Source organism: Peromyscus leucopus, chromosome 13, assembly GCF_004664715.2.
Source record: "Peromyscus leucopus breed LL Stock chromosome 13, UCI_PerLeu_2.1, whole genome shotgun sequence".
NCBI classification, from domain to species: domain Eukaryota; kingdom Metazoa; phylum Chordata; class Mammalia; order Rodentia; family Cricetidae; genus Peromyscus; species Peromyscus leucopus.
Genome location: NC_051074.1, coordinates 33,355,499 through 33,373,459, shown reverse-complemented (window position 1 = coordinate 33,373,459; position 17,961 = coordinate 33,355,499). Strand labels below are relative to the sequence as shown.

Genomic DNA, 17,961 nt, shown 5'->3' with positions numbered 1-17,961 from the left:
TAACATGTGTTCTCCCTTGTCTCCATCCTTGTACAGTCTCAACAGCTTTGTCTTGAAATGCCAGATGAGGCCACAAGGATAGGATGTTTGCATAGTAGAAGGTTCTTATGACTAAAGAAATCTAAAAATACTAGGATTCAAGATGGACACACAGATGACAAGCAAAAACAAAAGGGAATTGCTGCTGAAGAAGAACTTTTACAAGCCCCCAAGCCCTGCTTTTACTTAAAAATTACTGAATTTGAATGTCACATAGCTGAAAATTACATTATTGGCTTCTTAATAGTTTTGATAACCCCGCTGATATTCAGGTTGCTCTAACAACTGTGCAGGTCACTTCATATAAACTTGAAGACTGTTTCTGCTCGAAGTACTGACTCTACTGTAGGGCTTCCAGCTGGCAGTCTACTGGATGACCACAGTGACATGGAAGGGTTGCTGTCCCCATCTTCAGATGGTATTTGTTTCCATTGCTGCTATAACCTATGAGCTTCTCTCTGTCCAGCATTGCATGTAAGACATGCTCTCCACTTGGGAAATGTTTTGTCTGAGACTACAACAGAAGGTGAGCTTGGCCTGTTGCCTATTGGAGCTGGTATATGTTTCTGCTACCATACTCCATGCTTTCTCAGCATGTCAAGCACATAGAGTCCTTCAGTCATGTCATAAGGGCCAGGCCAAGCCCCAAGACTACGACATTTATACAATAGTAAGTCAGTGACAGGATGGGTTCAACGTCTGTTGACAAAAGCAGCGGAAGTCCTTTCATAAGGCTGACAATGCCACCAGCAGGTAGAAGTCATTAGTTCCTGGGTCCAGCGACTTCCTATCAGCCCACCAAGTACAAAGCCAGAATGCTTGCAGGTTAAGAAAAGCATCTCTTGAAACCAGGCCCATGATCAACAAATAATTACCAAACATCTTTACAATCGAACAAAAGTCTGCTGTCCACTCTGCTGAGCACGGCAGCTCCTCTCTTCCCTCTCTCCTCCCTCTTTCCTCCCTTCTTATATTAAACTTGTGGTTTAAAATCAATAAGCCTATATAATAACTAATCTGGCTTATGTCTACATGCCAAATATTCTTGTGTCAGAAAATATTTTTCTCATTTGTTCACCTGAAAAACTAATCTTTGAAATTGCTCTCAAATTCAGTTTCCAAATCACACATGAAAACTAGTCTCATGAAATTAACACCATTTTCACTTGGAAGGCTTTCACTCAAGCCAATCATCTACTATATTTGACTTCAGGAGACTCCCAAATACCTGGATGCTCACCAGGGATCTGAGGTCAGCAAGCTTTGGAAGAATTCTGATTTCTTTCTCTTCATGCCTGTGGGAATCTTAGTGCAGACAAACATTTGCCAGGTCTCCATTATTAGGTTATAGAGTGAGGTCTCCTATAGAGAGCGTGTCCCATATGGGAGTTCAGACGACATCCAATCTTGACATGGCAGTATAGTGCAGTTTCACTGAGGTATGTCTGAGAGAGGAATTCTGGCGTGTGGGTGAGCAACAGTATCAGTGCCAGAATAACCCCAGGTCTCTCCAAAACAAGACCATGCTTTATCTGGAGTCTATGCTTTGGCATTTCAGCCTTGAAGATGGTAGTAGCACCAAGTGGCTGCTTAATCCTCCTCTGCTCCATCTCATCCATGATCTAGTGTCTTTCTTCTCCTGACCCTACCTCATTAGCCAGAAAGAACTGAAGAGAGCAGTGATCTTAGAGTTATTTCTTGAGGGCTAACTTCGGTCTGAACTCTCCCATTAGAAGATGGCTGCTCTGTTAAATGCTCATTGAGTCTTGTCTGGCAGTATAATTCATCCCCAGTCACTACACAAGCAAGTGAGGCCCTACTAAAGGAGACATGAATGAATAAAGAAATGGATGAACGGTCTTATCTGGCAGTATAATCCATCCCCAGTCCCTACACAACCAAGTGAGGACCTACTAAAGGAGATATGAATGAAGAAATGGATGAATGGATGGATGAATGAATGAGTGGTCTTTCCATCTTCCCTGCTTTCTACTCTGATCTGAACATAGTTGCCACTTGACTTTTAACTTCTATCAGCTCTATCCAGCTGTGGTTTTAATTAACTCCTATCTCTCTGTGAGGTGTCTGGCATGAATGTGATCTCATCTTCTCTAATCATGAACTCTTTGAAGCTGTTTTAATTTCTCCATTTTCTGTACCACTTTATGTACCCTAGATAAAAAGGGAATGGGTGGGTTCAGCACTGCAATAGTCAGGTGCTATATTTCCCTCCATATGGTTCCTAGAGGTTTCATCTTTCTATTAAAAGAGAAGACTACAGAGAAGAAAGAGACAAAAATGAAAAGTAGAAGAGGAGACAGTGGAGGAAGGGGGATTGGTTATATCAATACAAATTTTGTCTGATAAACACAAATTTTAGAACTTGAAGAAAAAATACTTTCTGGAGGGTTTTCATGCTTGCCCTTTCTAGTTAAGGGAAGGATTCAAAAATATTGTAGATGGAAATCCATCCAGAATAGTAAGTATTAGTTGGGAACAACTATGGATTTACTTATTTATTCATGCATCCATTCAAAAAACAGCCTCTATGACGTGCCAGCCTGTATGAGCTGTGGATACAGAAAGACCAGTCCTTGCTTTCTCAGACTATTTGCTGTACAGAGCGGTATACAATATGTCCAGTGATAGCAACAGCCACTTAAGATCCATGTGGAGAGACAAAACGTAGGACATATCTGCTTCTATCTGGAAAGTTCAGGAGAATGATGATGCAAGGACACTTTGAGAGCCTACTGAAGGCCAGAGGCTCTTAAGAAGTGTCCTAGATGCAGAATCTCTGTCCTCAAAAACAAATGTGGAAGAGGAAACAATGAACATATAAATGCGTGCAGATGTAGTCAAATAAATAGCTTAATCCGCCAAACAAATCAATAGGATAATTTCAGACGATGTAAGTGTCATGAGGAAAATGAAACAGGGCCGTGAACAAGAGAGTTACCATGGGGAAACAGGCTGTTGTTTCACTTCAGCAACCAAGCAAAGGCTTTGAGTGGAGATGACAGACAAATAAGATAAATATTTTAAACAAGCAAAAATGCATAAGCAACCAAGCACATCCTGTGTTGGAGGATGGGTAAATGAGCAACAGTTAGGCTGAAGACATCATGAAAAAGACTGCTTCCACACCAAGGACTGTAGGAGTTATCTTAAAAGGGACAGATAACCACTGCTGAGTTCAGAGCCACAGAGGAGATGGCTGTAACTTCTATCTTAGCTGTGTTCCCTCCTGGGGAAATTATTGGGTTTAAAGATTCTTCTCAAATTCTTCTTCATTTGAAAGACTTACAACAGGCAATGAGTTGGCAATGTAAACTGAATTTTATTGATGCCTATCAATAAAATGTAATGCGTATCTGATTTCGTTCCTGGCCAATGCTCTGAAACGAATCCAAAAAAAAAAAAAAATCACCAAGTGATATGCAGTAATGTCTAGGGAAAAATGCCTCACAGTGCATAGCTTCAAAAAGGCCTACAAATCAAGTATAGGAGTAAGAATCAACCCCACCTACACCACATTATGTAGAATGTGGAAGAAGGAACCCTGCAGGTCAAGAAACAGAGCCTCTTCCTCAGAGAGGAGGAATGGGTGCCATAGAATGGATCAGCCCTTCAGGTGGACTGTGGACTATGATTTCCCTGTCATGTCTCTGATAGAGCACATGCTGGGGATGCTGTGAATGTGTTGCTCTGATTGATTGATAAATAAAATGCTGATTGGCCAGTAGCCAGGCAGGAAGTCTAGGATAGGTGGGACAAGCAGAGAAGAGAATTCTGGGAAGTAAAAGGCTGAGTCAGGAGCCGCCAGCCTGTCATCCAGGAAGCAACATGTCAAGGCAACAACTAAAGCCACGGAACATGTGGCCACATATAGATGAACAGAAATGGGTTAATTTAAGATATAAAGACTAGATAGCAAGAAGTCTGCCACAGCCATACAGTTTATAAGTAATATAAGTCTCTGTGTGTTTACTTGGGTCCAAGCAGCTAGCTGCAGGGCCACAGGTACTGAGCTGAACCAGGAAAACTTTAACTACACACAGGCCTTAGGAATTGCCAGACTCTTTTAAGTAAAGGTCATCTTGTTCTAGGCAAAACATCATTATGTTTTATAACATGCAGTGTAACAGACAGTAGGGTGGCTCTTAATAGAAATTCTGCACCATGTGTTTCAAAAAGTTAAAGGCTTTCTAAAGCTTTCACTATAGAGAATTGATAGGATGTTTTAAGATACAAGTGTAGTTAAGCCCAGTTTAAGCAATACATAAGATATGCTTATATCAAACATGATACACCACCAATATGTACAACTTGTATGTTCTTGAGTACCAGTTTGAATTAATGAGTCAGTGAATTAGTGAAGTGAGTAGTTCATTCCACATCAGACATTTAGAGTTGGAATGTGCCTGCGAATCTGGGTAAGACACAGATCGAGACTTATGGGGACTTTACCACTGTCTTCACTGGGCCTCACCTTATTGGTGGAGAAATAGCCTGTTACATGACGAACATCACACCATCAGTTATGTATCCTAGGTATTTAGCTCACTCTCAGTTTTTTATTAATGTGCTAGAAAGCGCACTCTATATCATGATGTCATGAGGACCTTCCACATCTGACTTTTTCCTCTTAGGTAAAATCATGAGTCAGAAGGTGTACTGTTCAAGGAGCCAGAGAGTAGGAATCCCCTCCTCCACTTCTGTACCCCATTCTTCTCCTTCCTCTTGAGGATTCTTGCCTTGGAAGGTAGCCATGTAAAAACAGTCCACAGGTTAAATTTGGCACCTGGACCAGTTTGAGGATGTGAGTTAGATTCTCAGCATCCATGGGCCAGCATGTATGATTATTTTAATGTTTTCACATACACCAGCATGCTCTTCTTCAGCAACATATGTTGTTTACTGTCATCATCTAATGTTTAGTTTTATGTTTGTTTTTAATATTTTAATATTATGTTAATATTATGTTTAGTTTTAAGCTAATTGCCATTTTAATTTTGTTAATGACAAATATATATTCACATATGCCTGCATAACTGTCAGTCAGATATACTAACAAACATTCATGTAAATGTCCTTCCATTGAAAACATGGCGATAACGTTTGGGTCAAAATAAAGGAAAACAAAACCTGAAATACACTAACTCAAATGTTGGCTGATGTCTTTACCACAGTCATACCATTCCAGCTTCCCACATGATCCTGGTAAAGTATGACGCTCTTGCGTTTCCCCTTCAGAGCATCGTCCTAGACTCTCCCTCAAATCCTTCCCTCTTGGTTTCCCTAGTTATTTGCATTCATGTACCATGTTACTGAATAACCGTGTCTGAATAGGGTTGAGTGTAGGAGGGCCCAAGGCAACCTTTAGTCTCCGGAATTCACTAAAGGGACTCTGAAGACACTGAAGCTGTGGAAGCCATAGCTAAACACTATGTCAATAAAAGAAAGAACCTCAAAATCAGTAAAGAGAAAGAGCACAGAGAGCAAAGTCTTAGGGACACCAGATCCAAGGCTCTAAACATCCACTGTCAACAGCATCCTATGAGGGGGTATTTAATACACCAGTGATGAGACTAACCTTAATTTTCTATAGCTTATAGTTAATTTGCCTTTGACATTGAAAGTAAATTATCAAAACAAAACAAAAACGTTTTTGGGAGCCAACAAAGACTGATTCAGTACTCACACCTCCTTTACAATTTTTAACTCTCAATATTTATTTTGCTGCATTTCCATCAACAAAAAAGATGATGAAGCTGGGCAGCGGTGGCACACACCTTTAATCCCAGCACTCGGGAAGCAGAGTCAGGTAGATCTCTGTGAGTTCGAGGCCAGCCTGATCTACAGAGCGAGATGCAGGACAGGCACCAAAACTACTCAGAGAAATCCTGTCTTGAAAAGAAAAAAAAGATGATGAAATGGAGAATCAAATGAACAGGGAATTTTTACATTTGCCAATATGAAACTTGATCTCTTTTACTACTTTCAATATTTCCTCAATTGCTCAAATAAATTTGAAAAGGGGGAAAGGAAGAAAAAGACAATATCTTTCCTGTCCTTTATAAGCAAAGGCTTAGCTCCATCTAATGTAACTAGTCATCAGTCATTCCCATGGCAACTGCCATTCCGAGCTACACTCAAGCTTCCTTAAAGGAATCTCCCTCTTTCTGTTTACAAATGTGCTTTACCAAGCTTCATTTTCTTACCACTTGCATTTGTATGGATCTCACAGGGTATGCAAAGAGAATGTCAATGGATTAGTATAGCAGAAGGCAAAAGGAAGGTTGATGAGGAAGAGGAATTAGTGCACCACCCCTGCCTACTCCATGAATCAGAAAAAAAATCATACAAGGGAAGGGAGGCTCATTTTTAAAATGCTATCCCTACAGCAGTTGTGTTAAACTCATTATCTACAGGAAGAGTTAAAAAACACAGAAAGTACTCTGCTCTGGGTAGACATGAATTTTATATTTTTAAGAGTCTATTCTTCTACATATAACCAGAAGCCACCTGGGGCTCATCCATCTTGAGAACAAAAGTTGACCATGGATTTGCCACCAGGCTGAACAGCTTTGCATAAACAGTATTGAATTTAAAGCTGACCTGAAAATGTGGTTGCCTAGATTCTAATGTCAATGAACTTGTTTCTTTCATACACACACACACACACACACACACACACACACAAATAATAAAATAATAAGAAACAACTTGTTAAGGTATCACCATTGTGTTCTGTAGCTAGAGTTTTCCTGCCTTGCCCAGTCAGGACAAATCTTTGTCACCTGCCTATACTTCCCGCCTAGTCACTGGCCAGTCAGTGTTTTATTTATTGACCAATCAGAGCAATTTGACATACAACCCATCCCCCAGCACAGCCAAGCGCAGACCATCTCAGACACCTGCACTCAGGCCCATGGTCCTAATCATCCTCTATGCGGACCTGCTGGGTAAAGCCACGAGGAACCCGAGAACGGGCTCCCACAGGACATACAGAACATCCCACAGCAGCGTTCCGTTTTAGTTTTGATCACTTCATCATGAAGCAACCAACCTTTGACTTTCACCCTGTACTCATTGATATTTACTGTCCCAGGGCCCGATAGGGATAGTAGAGTACTTCTGCTATCAGCAGAAGAGAAAAATTCTTGAACAATAGAGTAAAACCCAGTCTCTTGAAGTTTTAAGATTGTATCATGCTTTGGAAATGTAATTATGTCTCAAGATAAGAGACCATAGAAAGCCTCTTGATGAAAAGTAAACAATTCTGATAATACACTGTGAGAATAAAAAACATTGCTTTGATATTTTCATGAACCTGCCATTTGTCTTTAAAGATATTCAAGCTGATGAGTGATAAGAACTTGACACTCACAGACCATTTGTCAGAAATACCTGTCTCTCCATTTCTCATCCCCTCTCTGTTACACACACACACACACACACACACACACACACACACACACACATCTTGATCACTGTGAATGCTTTACTTTTTCATGTCATTAATATATAAGATATATATTTAAGTATCTGCCAAAAGACACTGAAGGAGACATAGAGTTGAAAGGACTTTTGGAGGAGGCAAGTAGAAGGGCTCAAGGAGATTCATGGCAACGTTAGCGTTATATTTAAGAATCTGGATATAAAAGGGCTGCCAAGATGGCTCCAGTGTAGAAGGGTGCTTCCTGCTAAACACCATGACCTAAACTTGATCCCTGGAATGCAAATGGTAGAAGGAGAGAAACAACTCCACAAGTTGTCCTCTGATCTCCACACAGTGCTGTGGCATACACAAGGTGACACACACACACAAGTGCATAAATAAAAAAGTTTCCTTAAAAAAAACCTAGGGTTAGAAGATGGACCAAGTGATATTTCAGGTAAGAGGAATAAAATGAACAAGCAAAAGCCAAGAACGATGACATACACCCACCAAGCAGAAGAGGGAAGGACGTCTAACGTGTTGTATTTAGAAGGAGTCTGAACAAGAAGGCTCTCAGAAGGCACCGGAAGAGACTTCACCAGCAATCTCTGAAAGAAGGATCAAGCAATAGGAGTCCCAGGCTAGGCCAGCATGTAAACTGAAGTGGGCAGGTAGGGCGCTGAGAATGCAGGAAACAGCACTGTTGGTCCCTCGACTCCACATTCTGGAAATCCCTGTATCACCAGTCCTTGCAATTTTCCAAACATTGTAAACATTACATCTAATCGTATCAAATTTTTATATGAAACAACACAGTCTTTACATAATGAGGAACAGAATTATATGCAGGCTCAGAGTGTCCCTGGGACTCAAATTCTTATCTCAATAAAACGTCTGCAGTATGCAAATGATGTACATCATCACCCTGGTTCTTGCTGATAGAGTTGATGCCTGTATCTTAGGAGCTGTCTTGGCTTCTGCATTGCTGCTGCTGAAATCCCTGACAGGAACAACTTGACACAGGAAAGAATTGGATTCCTGGTTGTTTATGGGAAGTTCCACCTCAACCCCTGGCACCCTGGCATCCCTATACCCAAAGAGTCTGGAATGCTCTGATGGAAGATCCACCTCAACTCCCCTCCTCCATCTCTTTCCCCAAGCCCACCCCTTCAAACCTGCCAAACACAACTCCTCCTCCAGAGAGGCTCAAGTCCACTCAAATAAGTTATATAAGCTACATCCCTGTAAACAGACACGTGGTTTTCCAGTATCTCATCCTTGTCTCCTCTCTAAGGCAGGGAGGGGCAGAGAATCACCCAGGAAAGCTTTACCCATTAAACTGGGGCTTTTCTAATTCGGTCTGATTTGGTTTGATTTGGACTGCCCCATTGGCAGAGAGGCTTATGGGGGGAAAACAAACCTATCACTGGTTTCAGTCCATCATGGCAGGAAAAGATCGGCAGAGCTTATAAGGGCCCCTGTGGTTGGGCATGTTGTAAATGGTCCTTAGAAGCATGATCTGCCAAGCCAAGAGAACAGGACTGGAACTTAAAACCAGGCAATAAGCTTCGAAAGGCCAATCTGTAGGATCCTCCAGCTTGGCCCCATCTCTCAAGAATCCACAGTATCGGAAACAGTGCCACCAGTTGAGGAACAGGTGTTGAAAACCTAAGGCTGTGAAGGACATTTTATATTCCAACCGTAACTGTAGCTGGTTTCTGCAATCATGAGATAAGTAGTTGTGTGGATTCACTGTAAAGGGTCTTACAGTTGTCTACGTCCTAAGAATATACTACATCCTAGTCTTGATGATTCTGCTGGTAACAGCCCAGCATTGGGTCATGAATTGCTAAGGGCAGACTCAGTGTGACAACAAACAGCTGGCATTCAGTGGCTTCAGACAGTAGAAGTCCCCTTCTATGGCTTGAGATAGGTCAATTGGTTGGCTTTTCTGACAACATAGTTTTAAACTCTTGACAAGGCTCTGCTTTCTCTGAATCATGGATTCTTTTCCTTCAAATGTAACAGGGAAAATGGAGAATGAAGGACCACATAGCAATTATATGACTCAGACCTACAATGAGAACATTACTTGGACCCACAGTCCAGTGATCATAATTATGCCATAAATAACCTGACCTGCAAAAGAGGTTGGGAAATGAATTCTCACAGCACACCCAAGAGCACCAGGAAGTGATCTCATAAAGGAACATTCATTTCTGCTTCATTTTTCATGCGGCATTGTTTGCATCCTGCACCACCTCCTCAGCTTGGGACCAAATGTGACGTTTTCAATCATAGTTAGCTAGAAACAAGGTTAAAAGGATGCCGTTGCTAAGTGTCCAGAGTAGTCATTGGGCTCTACCTTTTCAAACTGTTACCCAATGCCAGGAAAACCATATTTCTTTCTCAACACGGTGAGAAGTTCTACCCGCAAAACTCACAAACACAAACTTGGCAGTTCACTTCTTGTCCATATTCCAGGAGCAGCTTTTTCTCTACTCCCGCAATGGTGTCAGTCATTTAGAGTGCACTCAATATACTTGACTCGGATCAGTTAAAAGAATGAAAATCACGCCCTGAAAGCCATTAGCTTGTATTACACACTGAAAAAAGAGGCTCATCAAATACCTTCTTATGGTAATGCCTTTGATCTAAAGGAGGGTTCATTAAACAAATGATTAGCACCATGACCCCATCAAAGCCTGAGCACGAGTGTTCTCATTTTCTTTCCCCTGGTGTATAGCAAGTAGTCAGTCTGGCTCACCTCAGTCATACTGTCATCCTCCCATAATCCACCTCTCCAATGAGTAAGTACATGAGTCCTGTCTGTAACACTCAGGACTAAACATCAAAGTCCCCAAGCTCTATTGTAAAGCTCTAGCTAAACACAAACAGGTTTCACAGTCTCGCTGATCACACATCCCAGCTTATGTGCTATGACTTACCGTTTCCCTTTTAGAGACCGGTTCCCAAGAACCATGTGTATATGCAGAGATAAAAATTCATGCCCTATTTCCTGTTGTTTGAAAGTTCATAAAAATTGAAATTATACATAGTGGTATTTGGATGGTGTCCTCATGAAAATTCTTAACTTCAGTACTTACATATTCTTGCTTACTGAATTCCCCCCCGATTGCCTGCCTTGAAATTTCTATCAGGGTCCAGAACAGATGCTACAAGTGGCTAAGGTTACTAATCTGAGGGATATGGAATGAATCTAAGCACACTGAGTTCTTTAGTCCATCACTTTATTCTTCTAAGTCAATTCTACCTACCCAATTCTTTTCTGTTCTCACACTTAGCTCCTCTCAGTCCCTCCTGCTCTCAGTCCCTTCTGCTCTTCTCTCATCTCTATCTGATTCTTTCCATCTCCATCCTCATCTTTGTTCTTCCAAATCCATCCTCACCATGCTGTGAGGGGACCAGTATATATACACAAGCAGTAATTCTTTGGCAAAGCAGATCAACGCTTGATCATATAGAGAGGTCATATAGAGAGGTGATAAAGCAATAAATGTCAGCTTCTAATTACAACCCAAAAGGGGGGGTGACTAAAGGGGAGTTCTCTGGTAGGGTCAACTAAAGGCTAAGATCAATTAGGAAATCTAGGAATAATACCTGGCTGAGGAGGAATTAAAACTTAATTTGCACAAGAAAGAAGCTTGGCACCTATCACCTGCCTGGCCTTGAAGGCAATCTCCTTGGGTCAGTGGGAAGTAACTGCCTTAACTCAGTAACTAGCAAATGGCTTAAACATCATCCCAAGAATGTGAGCAGTAAATCTCTTAAATTAGGGTCTTGTGTAAAGAACCCAGGCTGTAGGTAAGGAGTTGAGGATTTAACTGTTAGTGGTTCTTTTGTCTATCTGTGGGTGAGATGAGCTAATGTTTATCTATGTGCAGTTTTGTCCTTGGAAAAAGATATCTTTGCTGAAATAATTTTTTTCTGGAGAATGGCCCTGGCCAGATATATGTTATGAAAAAATAAACACAGCTGGGGACAGTTATCCAATTAGCTCAAATGTATAGGGAAAGTTGTGCCCAAGATTGAGATGCAATCATGAGATTACATATGCACATAATAACATGGAGATGCACCGTAAATGGAAAGAATCATAGCTGTTATTGCACAAGAAGTTTACAACAAGAAACAGCCAATTTATTCAAAAGGCAGTCATTCCATAACGTCTTGAGTGATGGTTTCCTCTAACAGAACCCTTAGTTCTGATAGGTTGGCCTTTTGAACTCTAGTTGTCACTGCTGTATACTCCCAGGGTCTCTTGCTACTAGTGGCTCTCAGTACTTGCTCATAATACTTTAAGTCCAGACTACAGAAATAGCGTGTCTTTGTCCAGTTTCTATTGCTATCATAAATCACGGTGACCAAAACCCGCTTAGCGGGGAGCAGCATAACAGCATCTGTGCAGAATTTCAAGGAAGGAACTTTGAAGCAAGAACTGAAGCAGAGGCCATGGAAGAAGGCTGCTCACTGACTCACTCTTCATGGCTTGCTCAGCCCATGTTCTCATAGCACCAAAAACCTCAGTGGGCTGGGCCTTTCTCTATCAATTAGCAATCAAGAAAATGCTCTCAGAGCTGGAGAGGTAGCTCAGAGATTAAGAACACTAGCTGCTCTTCCAGAGGTCCTGAGCTCAATTCCCAGCACCCATGTGGTGGCTCACAACCATCTATAACAGGATCGGGTGCCCTCTTCTGATATGTAGGCATGCATGCTGGCAGAACCCTGTGTACATAATACATAAGTAAATCTTTTTTTAAAAAAAGACAGAAAATGCTCTCATAGACTTTACCTACAGGCAATCTGATGGAGGTATTTTCTCAGTCGAGGTTCCTCTTCCCAGATAATTCCAGCTTGTGTTAAGCTGACAAAAGGCCAGCCAGGACACAGAGTGAGAAGGCTAGAATAAAACTGTCTCACGTGAAGCATCTCATGACATCATCAACTCACCTGATTTTTACTTCATTATTTATTATTGTGTTTAGGTCCATTCTAAGATTTACATTTTCTTCAAACTATGCTTCTGTAATTTTAATAAATTTTCAATTAATAATTTCAAATTGTTTTCCTTGTTGATATTATTATTACGTGTGATTACTGCTCCAAATAGAACATGTAGCTGATTTTAGCCATTTTTCTCATTAAGTTACTTTGGCTTATTCATTTCTCTATCATTTTAGCCTTAGCCTTTAATCTTATAATAATTACTCAAAATTTGACTAGACAAAATGCTGAGCATTTTTTCCTCAAAATGCTCATTTCTAATAATGGGAAAATGTAATTTCATTAAGTCAATTCATTATAGAAGATAAATTCTCCCAAAATGTATTTAATCCTGTATAATTAAAACTAATATTTATAGTTTAAGACCTTTATGGGAAGTTCATTTTATTCAACCAAAATTAATATTTTAAGCATTCAAATTGAAACTGCACTAATTGAAAACTTATCACACCTTCACTTCTCAGTTTATTTGATTCTTTCTTAATGAATGCAAATGATCTAACTTTTGCTTTATTTTTCTTTTTAAAGAATTTCTTACTTGAGAATTTCATATAGTGTATTTATCATATTCTTCTCCATGTCCCAACACCTCCCAGATCTTTGTCCCTTCCCTACCCACTCAACTACATGTTCTTTCTCTGAGAGAGAGAGAGAGAGAGAGAGAGAGAGAGAGAGAGAGAGAGAGAGACACTACTAAAAACCATGGAGTCTGATTTGTGTTGACCAAAGCATGAGGCCTGTTCTGGCCTGTGGTTGATATACCCAGTGTCACTCCATTGAAGTACATGATGGAATCATAAATGTATCTCAAATTAATTGACTTTTCTTAGTCAAGAGAGATGCTCTCAAAAGGAACGTTTAAACATTATCTGTTCAAGTTCCAAAACACACTAGGAAGCCAAACAGTAAATGAGCACCTAGAACTGAAGTCATGATGGGAAGTGCACATGCCATGGACTGATGACCCATACTCAAGAGGACCCTAAGATTCAGTAAGTAGGTGCATTCATTCAAGGAAAACTTATCCAAAGTCTATCTGGAGCTTGAATTACATACCAAGTGGTACATCAAAATGTGAATCTAAGGGAGGTGTGGTGTCATATGGCTCTAACCTCAGCAGTTGGGTGGCAGGGGCAGGAGGATCACAAGCTAGAGGCCAGCTTGGGTGACACAATGTCCTATGTCAGAAAAAAAATGACAGTAAGTGTGCTGGTTAGTTTTTTTTTGTTTGTTTGTTTTTTTTGTTTTTTTGTCAACGACACAAACTTAAGTCGCCTATATTGAAGACAACATCAGTTGAGAAATTGTCACCATCAGACTGGCCTGTGTATAAATCTGTGTTTTCTTGATCTGTGATTTATGTGGGAGGGCCTAGCCCACCGAGGAGGGTACCACCCTGGGCAGGTGATTCTGGGTGGTTAAGCAAGCAAGATGAGGAAGTATTGGGGAGCAAGCCAGTAAGCAGCATTCCTGCATGGTCTCTGCTTCAGTTCCTGCCTCCAGTTTCCTGCCTTGACTTCCCTTCATGATGGGCTATAAATCAATCATAAGCTGAAATAAAGCCTGTCTTCCCCAAGGTGCTTTTTGTCCTCATGTTTTATCACAGCAATAAAATGCTAACTAAGACAGGGAGGGAAGGAAGAGAGGGAGGGGAAGGAGGGGGAAAGGTGTGAGGAGGGAGGAGAGAAGAGTGGGAGAGAGGAGAGGAGAAGGGGTAGGGGAGGGGGAGAAAGAAGAGACTTTAATAAAGCCCTAGATATTATTAGATGTTTGTGGTTTTACCTGTAACAAAACAGATCGCTGCTGTTCAGTATCAGGGCACATTGTCTATGGGCAGTCTTATCAGGTTGTTTTGTAACAAGTCAAAAAGAAGGGTTGAAACAAAGTCATGGCCTTCCATCAACCTTTGCTGGAAACTTGTCATTAGCTGGCTTTCCCGTGTCCCGAACATCTGAATGTATTGTATCAAAAAAGGCAGGGACCGTATGAAAAAATACATTAGCACTTATCAACGTGTTTATTGCTGAAACCTCTGAGAAGTGAAATTCAATGCAGGCCATCAAGTGATACTTTATAGGTCTGTTAATACACATGTTGAAAGAATTATCAGTTTTCGAAGCAAAATGCATTTGCTGAAAGCCATCCTATTATCTTAAGAGATTCAGATGAGAAAATTCACTTACTTTATCACAAAAAAAAAAGTTTTTACATTTGTTAATGGGAATACTGAAAGACTGATTGCTTCCTTAGCTGCCAGAAAAGAAACCCTGTTATCACACTGTGAGGGAATGCTGAAACTACAGGAAGAGGAAAGAGATATTCTTCTCCCAGGAGCCTGAGCCTTCTGAGTGTCTACTTATTACTAAATAGCAAGAAATCCTTTTTTTTTTTTAACTTTTTTTTTTTTTTGGTGGTGGTGTTGCGTGTGTGTTCATTTTTTTGTTTGTTTGTTTTTTGAGACAGGGTTTCTCTGTGTAGGCCTGCCTGTTCTGTGACTCACTATGTAGACCAGGCTCACCTTGAATTCTGAGCTACATGCCTTTCCCTCCCAAATGCTGAGATTAAAGGCATATGCCACCACCACCTGGTGTAGAAAGAAATTCTAAATGAATATATATATATATATATATATATATATATATATATATATATGACCAAAAACTAGAATTGCAAGAATTAAAAGGTTATTTAAAATATATATATTACATATATAGTCATGAAAGCATACTCAATTTCATCATTAACATTTTTTTAACATTTTATTTGGAAGTCTTATACAAATTCAGTATTATTTTTCCTTTTACTTGACACTTCTCTTAGAATTTTATGATAATAAAGAAAATATATGTAGTGATTTTTCACTAAAGCTCATGTAAGCTGTTCCTCAAATCCTTTGAATTTACCCCAGTATGGCAGATAGATATGATCACTTTCTATGTGTACATTGACAGGAAGAATCCTTGTACAAGCTGGACAGTGTCAAATATGTTATTATCCAGAATATAAGCAGTATATTTAATGAGGCTCAAAAGATACTTCATCCAAAAACAATTAGAAGGAAACAGAAAACCTCTGAAATTACAAAAAGTTCAGTTTTACAAAATGTTTGAAAAACAAAGATTCTTATCCTATTTTTTTTAAATTAGTGCACAAAACTGAAGAATACCTAAACAAAGTTGTTAAAAAAAATAAACAAACATCAACCAGCCACCATAATCATACTGTTAATTTGAAGATACATCAGCTATTAAAAGCCCAGTTATTACCTCATATGCAAACTGAATGATTGCCTTTAGATAAATGGTTACATTGAGGAGTGGGGTTCATTTGTCTGACTTTCTTCTGCTCTGGTCTTGCCCCCATCCCTTAAATACACCTGATGAGACGGACCCAAGATGACAAACCATCACATTCTCGAAGGGTCCACCTTTTGAGATCTCCCACAGAAAAGAATATCAAGTGCACGACTGTCTCAGGAAAAAACATAAGAGTCCTAAGCAATCTGATATGAGTGACATCAGACCTCGACACTGACACTGAAAATGCACACACGGAACTCCAGACACAGGCGCCAAGAACAAATGCTACTACAAGTGACTTCCTACTTCATGTCTAAGTGTGCTCAGGACCCGACTACACAGAACTTCTGCTTTGGGGAGCGTGAAGGTGACATGGTCACAAGAATCATGGTCAGCAGAAAAGATTTTCCTGGGAAGCAGGGAGGAAAAAGAAAAGACTCACCTCCCGTACAGGGTACAATGAAAATGCATGCCCTCAGGAAACCTAATACACTCAGCTTACATTAAAAATATCTAAAGAAGTCTCTCAATCACAAGGATTAATTAGAACATGAGGTGTAAAATAGTAGTAGAGATCACAATTATTACTCCAGCTATTCCTTTCTTAGTACTTTGGTAATAATAGGAGATGCTGTGACATTTTATCTCCAGATCTCCTGACACTTTAATAAATATATAGTTTATAGAAAATATAACCTTATTGAAATGTCCCTTATATTCAATTGAAAGTAAAGTCAAAAACCTCCATCTAGCACCTTCTAAGACATCAAAATCACTTATGAAGTTCTATCCCAATTCTGAAGAAAATAAGTTGAATTCAAGACATTAAAATCAGATACATTGTACCTGACCTGAAACTACGGTAGTACTGAACATATTTTTAAAAAAAAATGTCTGCATCATGTATGAAATCTGAACTATTAACATAAATTTGAATTCATGTACCTTTTAAAAACATTTAGGAAAGACATTTGTTATATAAAATATACTTTACATTCAAAATTGTATGTTATCACAAAGCAGTTTTCAGTCTACAGGTAGATCAAATGGCAACAAAAATTATTATATTGCAACTAATATTTGAAATTGCCTTAAAAATACCACGAGGACTTACAACACTGAAAGCCAACTATTCAATCTGCAGCAATTATTTGACGCAACGATAGCCACTGTCTGAGTACTCACAGACAGTATAATACAGACATGCAGCAACCATAAATACATTATGCTAACAACTTTTAAGTTTGGCTAGCTAACACAGAATCCCTTTAAGTTATTTTTGGCATGGTGCCAGAGCTGTGTGGAGACTGGATGCAAAGAGTTGCTTATTTGTAGATTCGCAACACGAGGCACTCAGAATCTTCAAGTAGACTGTCCACTTAAAATGTGGGCTTGTTCATGTATTCTTCCATTGTCTGAAAGAGAACAATGACTTAGAGCAATCTTCCCTTTAAACTGTATGCATTAACAGACTATGATTTGCTTTTCGTTCTGTTGGGGTTTTTGGTTTTTTTGTAATATTGAAAAAAAATTCAAAAGCATATACAGACATAAGTCTTTGCATTCTACTGAAGGTGACTACAAGTTTGAATATCATTCATCCACGTGCCCACATGACTGTAAATACATCACTTTCAACTGAGAAAAGGCCAAGCTTTGATCAGGAAGTGGATGTTTGAAAAGAGAGATGTTAAATCAACAACTGTAGAGATGCCACTGTTGATTTAAAGCTCACGTGTCAGAAATGGCTGTGAGGACCACACGCAGGCACATGTGCTAGAGAAGCCAAGTACACACGTGTAACATACGCACTATTTTCTATACTGTGCAGAATCTCTTCATTAAACCTACAGCCCAGTCAGAAGGGATTTCTGAAAGATGTCTGTCATGCCTTTTGGAAGAGCGTTTCTCCAAAGTCTCCAGACCATCTTTCAGTTACCAAGTTTGCTACTAAACCCCAGAATTTTAGTTTCCTGTCTTCATCTTTTCTTTTAAGTGTTTGATAAGACAGGTAGAATTCTGTAGTGGTATTGCAAACTCCCTCCTACTGAACAGATACACATTTGTGAAAAACAATGACCCAGGTTTCATCAATAAGAGAGCTCATGGGGTGCGGGGGGAACAAGACATCCTTAGGCAATACTTTAAGTCACT

The 17,961-nt window shown here is 39.8% G+C and overlaps 1 protein-coding gene across 5 annotated transcripts in view; it reads right to left on the bottom strand.

Moving 5' to 3' along the window:
• Positions 1 to 17,961, bottom strand: part of Ap1s3 (adaptor related protein complex 1 subunit sigma 3) — a 104,427-nt gene that overhangs the window by 22,985 nt on the left and 63,481 nt on the right. For 3 of the 5 annotated variants that reach the window (XR_003736124.2, XR_005092654.1, XM_028884100.2), the window contains one exon: positions 15,249 to 17,222. The exons of the other annotated variants lie outside the window; for them this stretch is intronic. Coding sequence is in view for 1 of the 3 variants with exons in the window: in XM_028884100.2 (XP_028739933.1) it covers positions 17,187 to 17,222 (36 nt within the window). In the remaining 2 variants the exon portion in view is untranslated. Of the gene's footprint in view, positions 1 to 15,248; positions 17,223 to 17,961 lie in introns of those variants that run through there. 5 annotated transcript variants of the gene reach the window in all.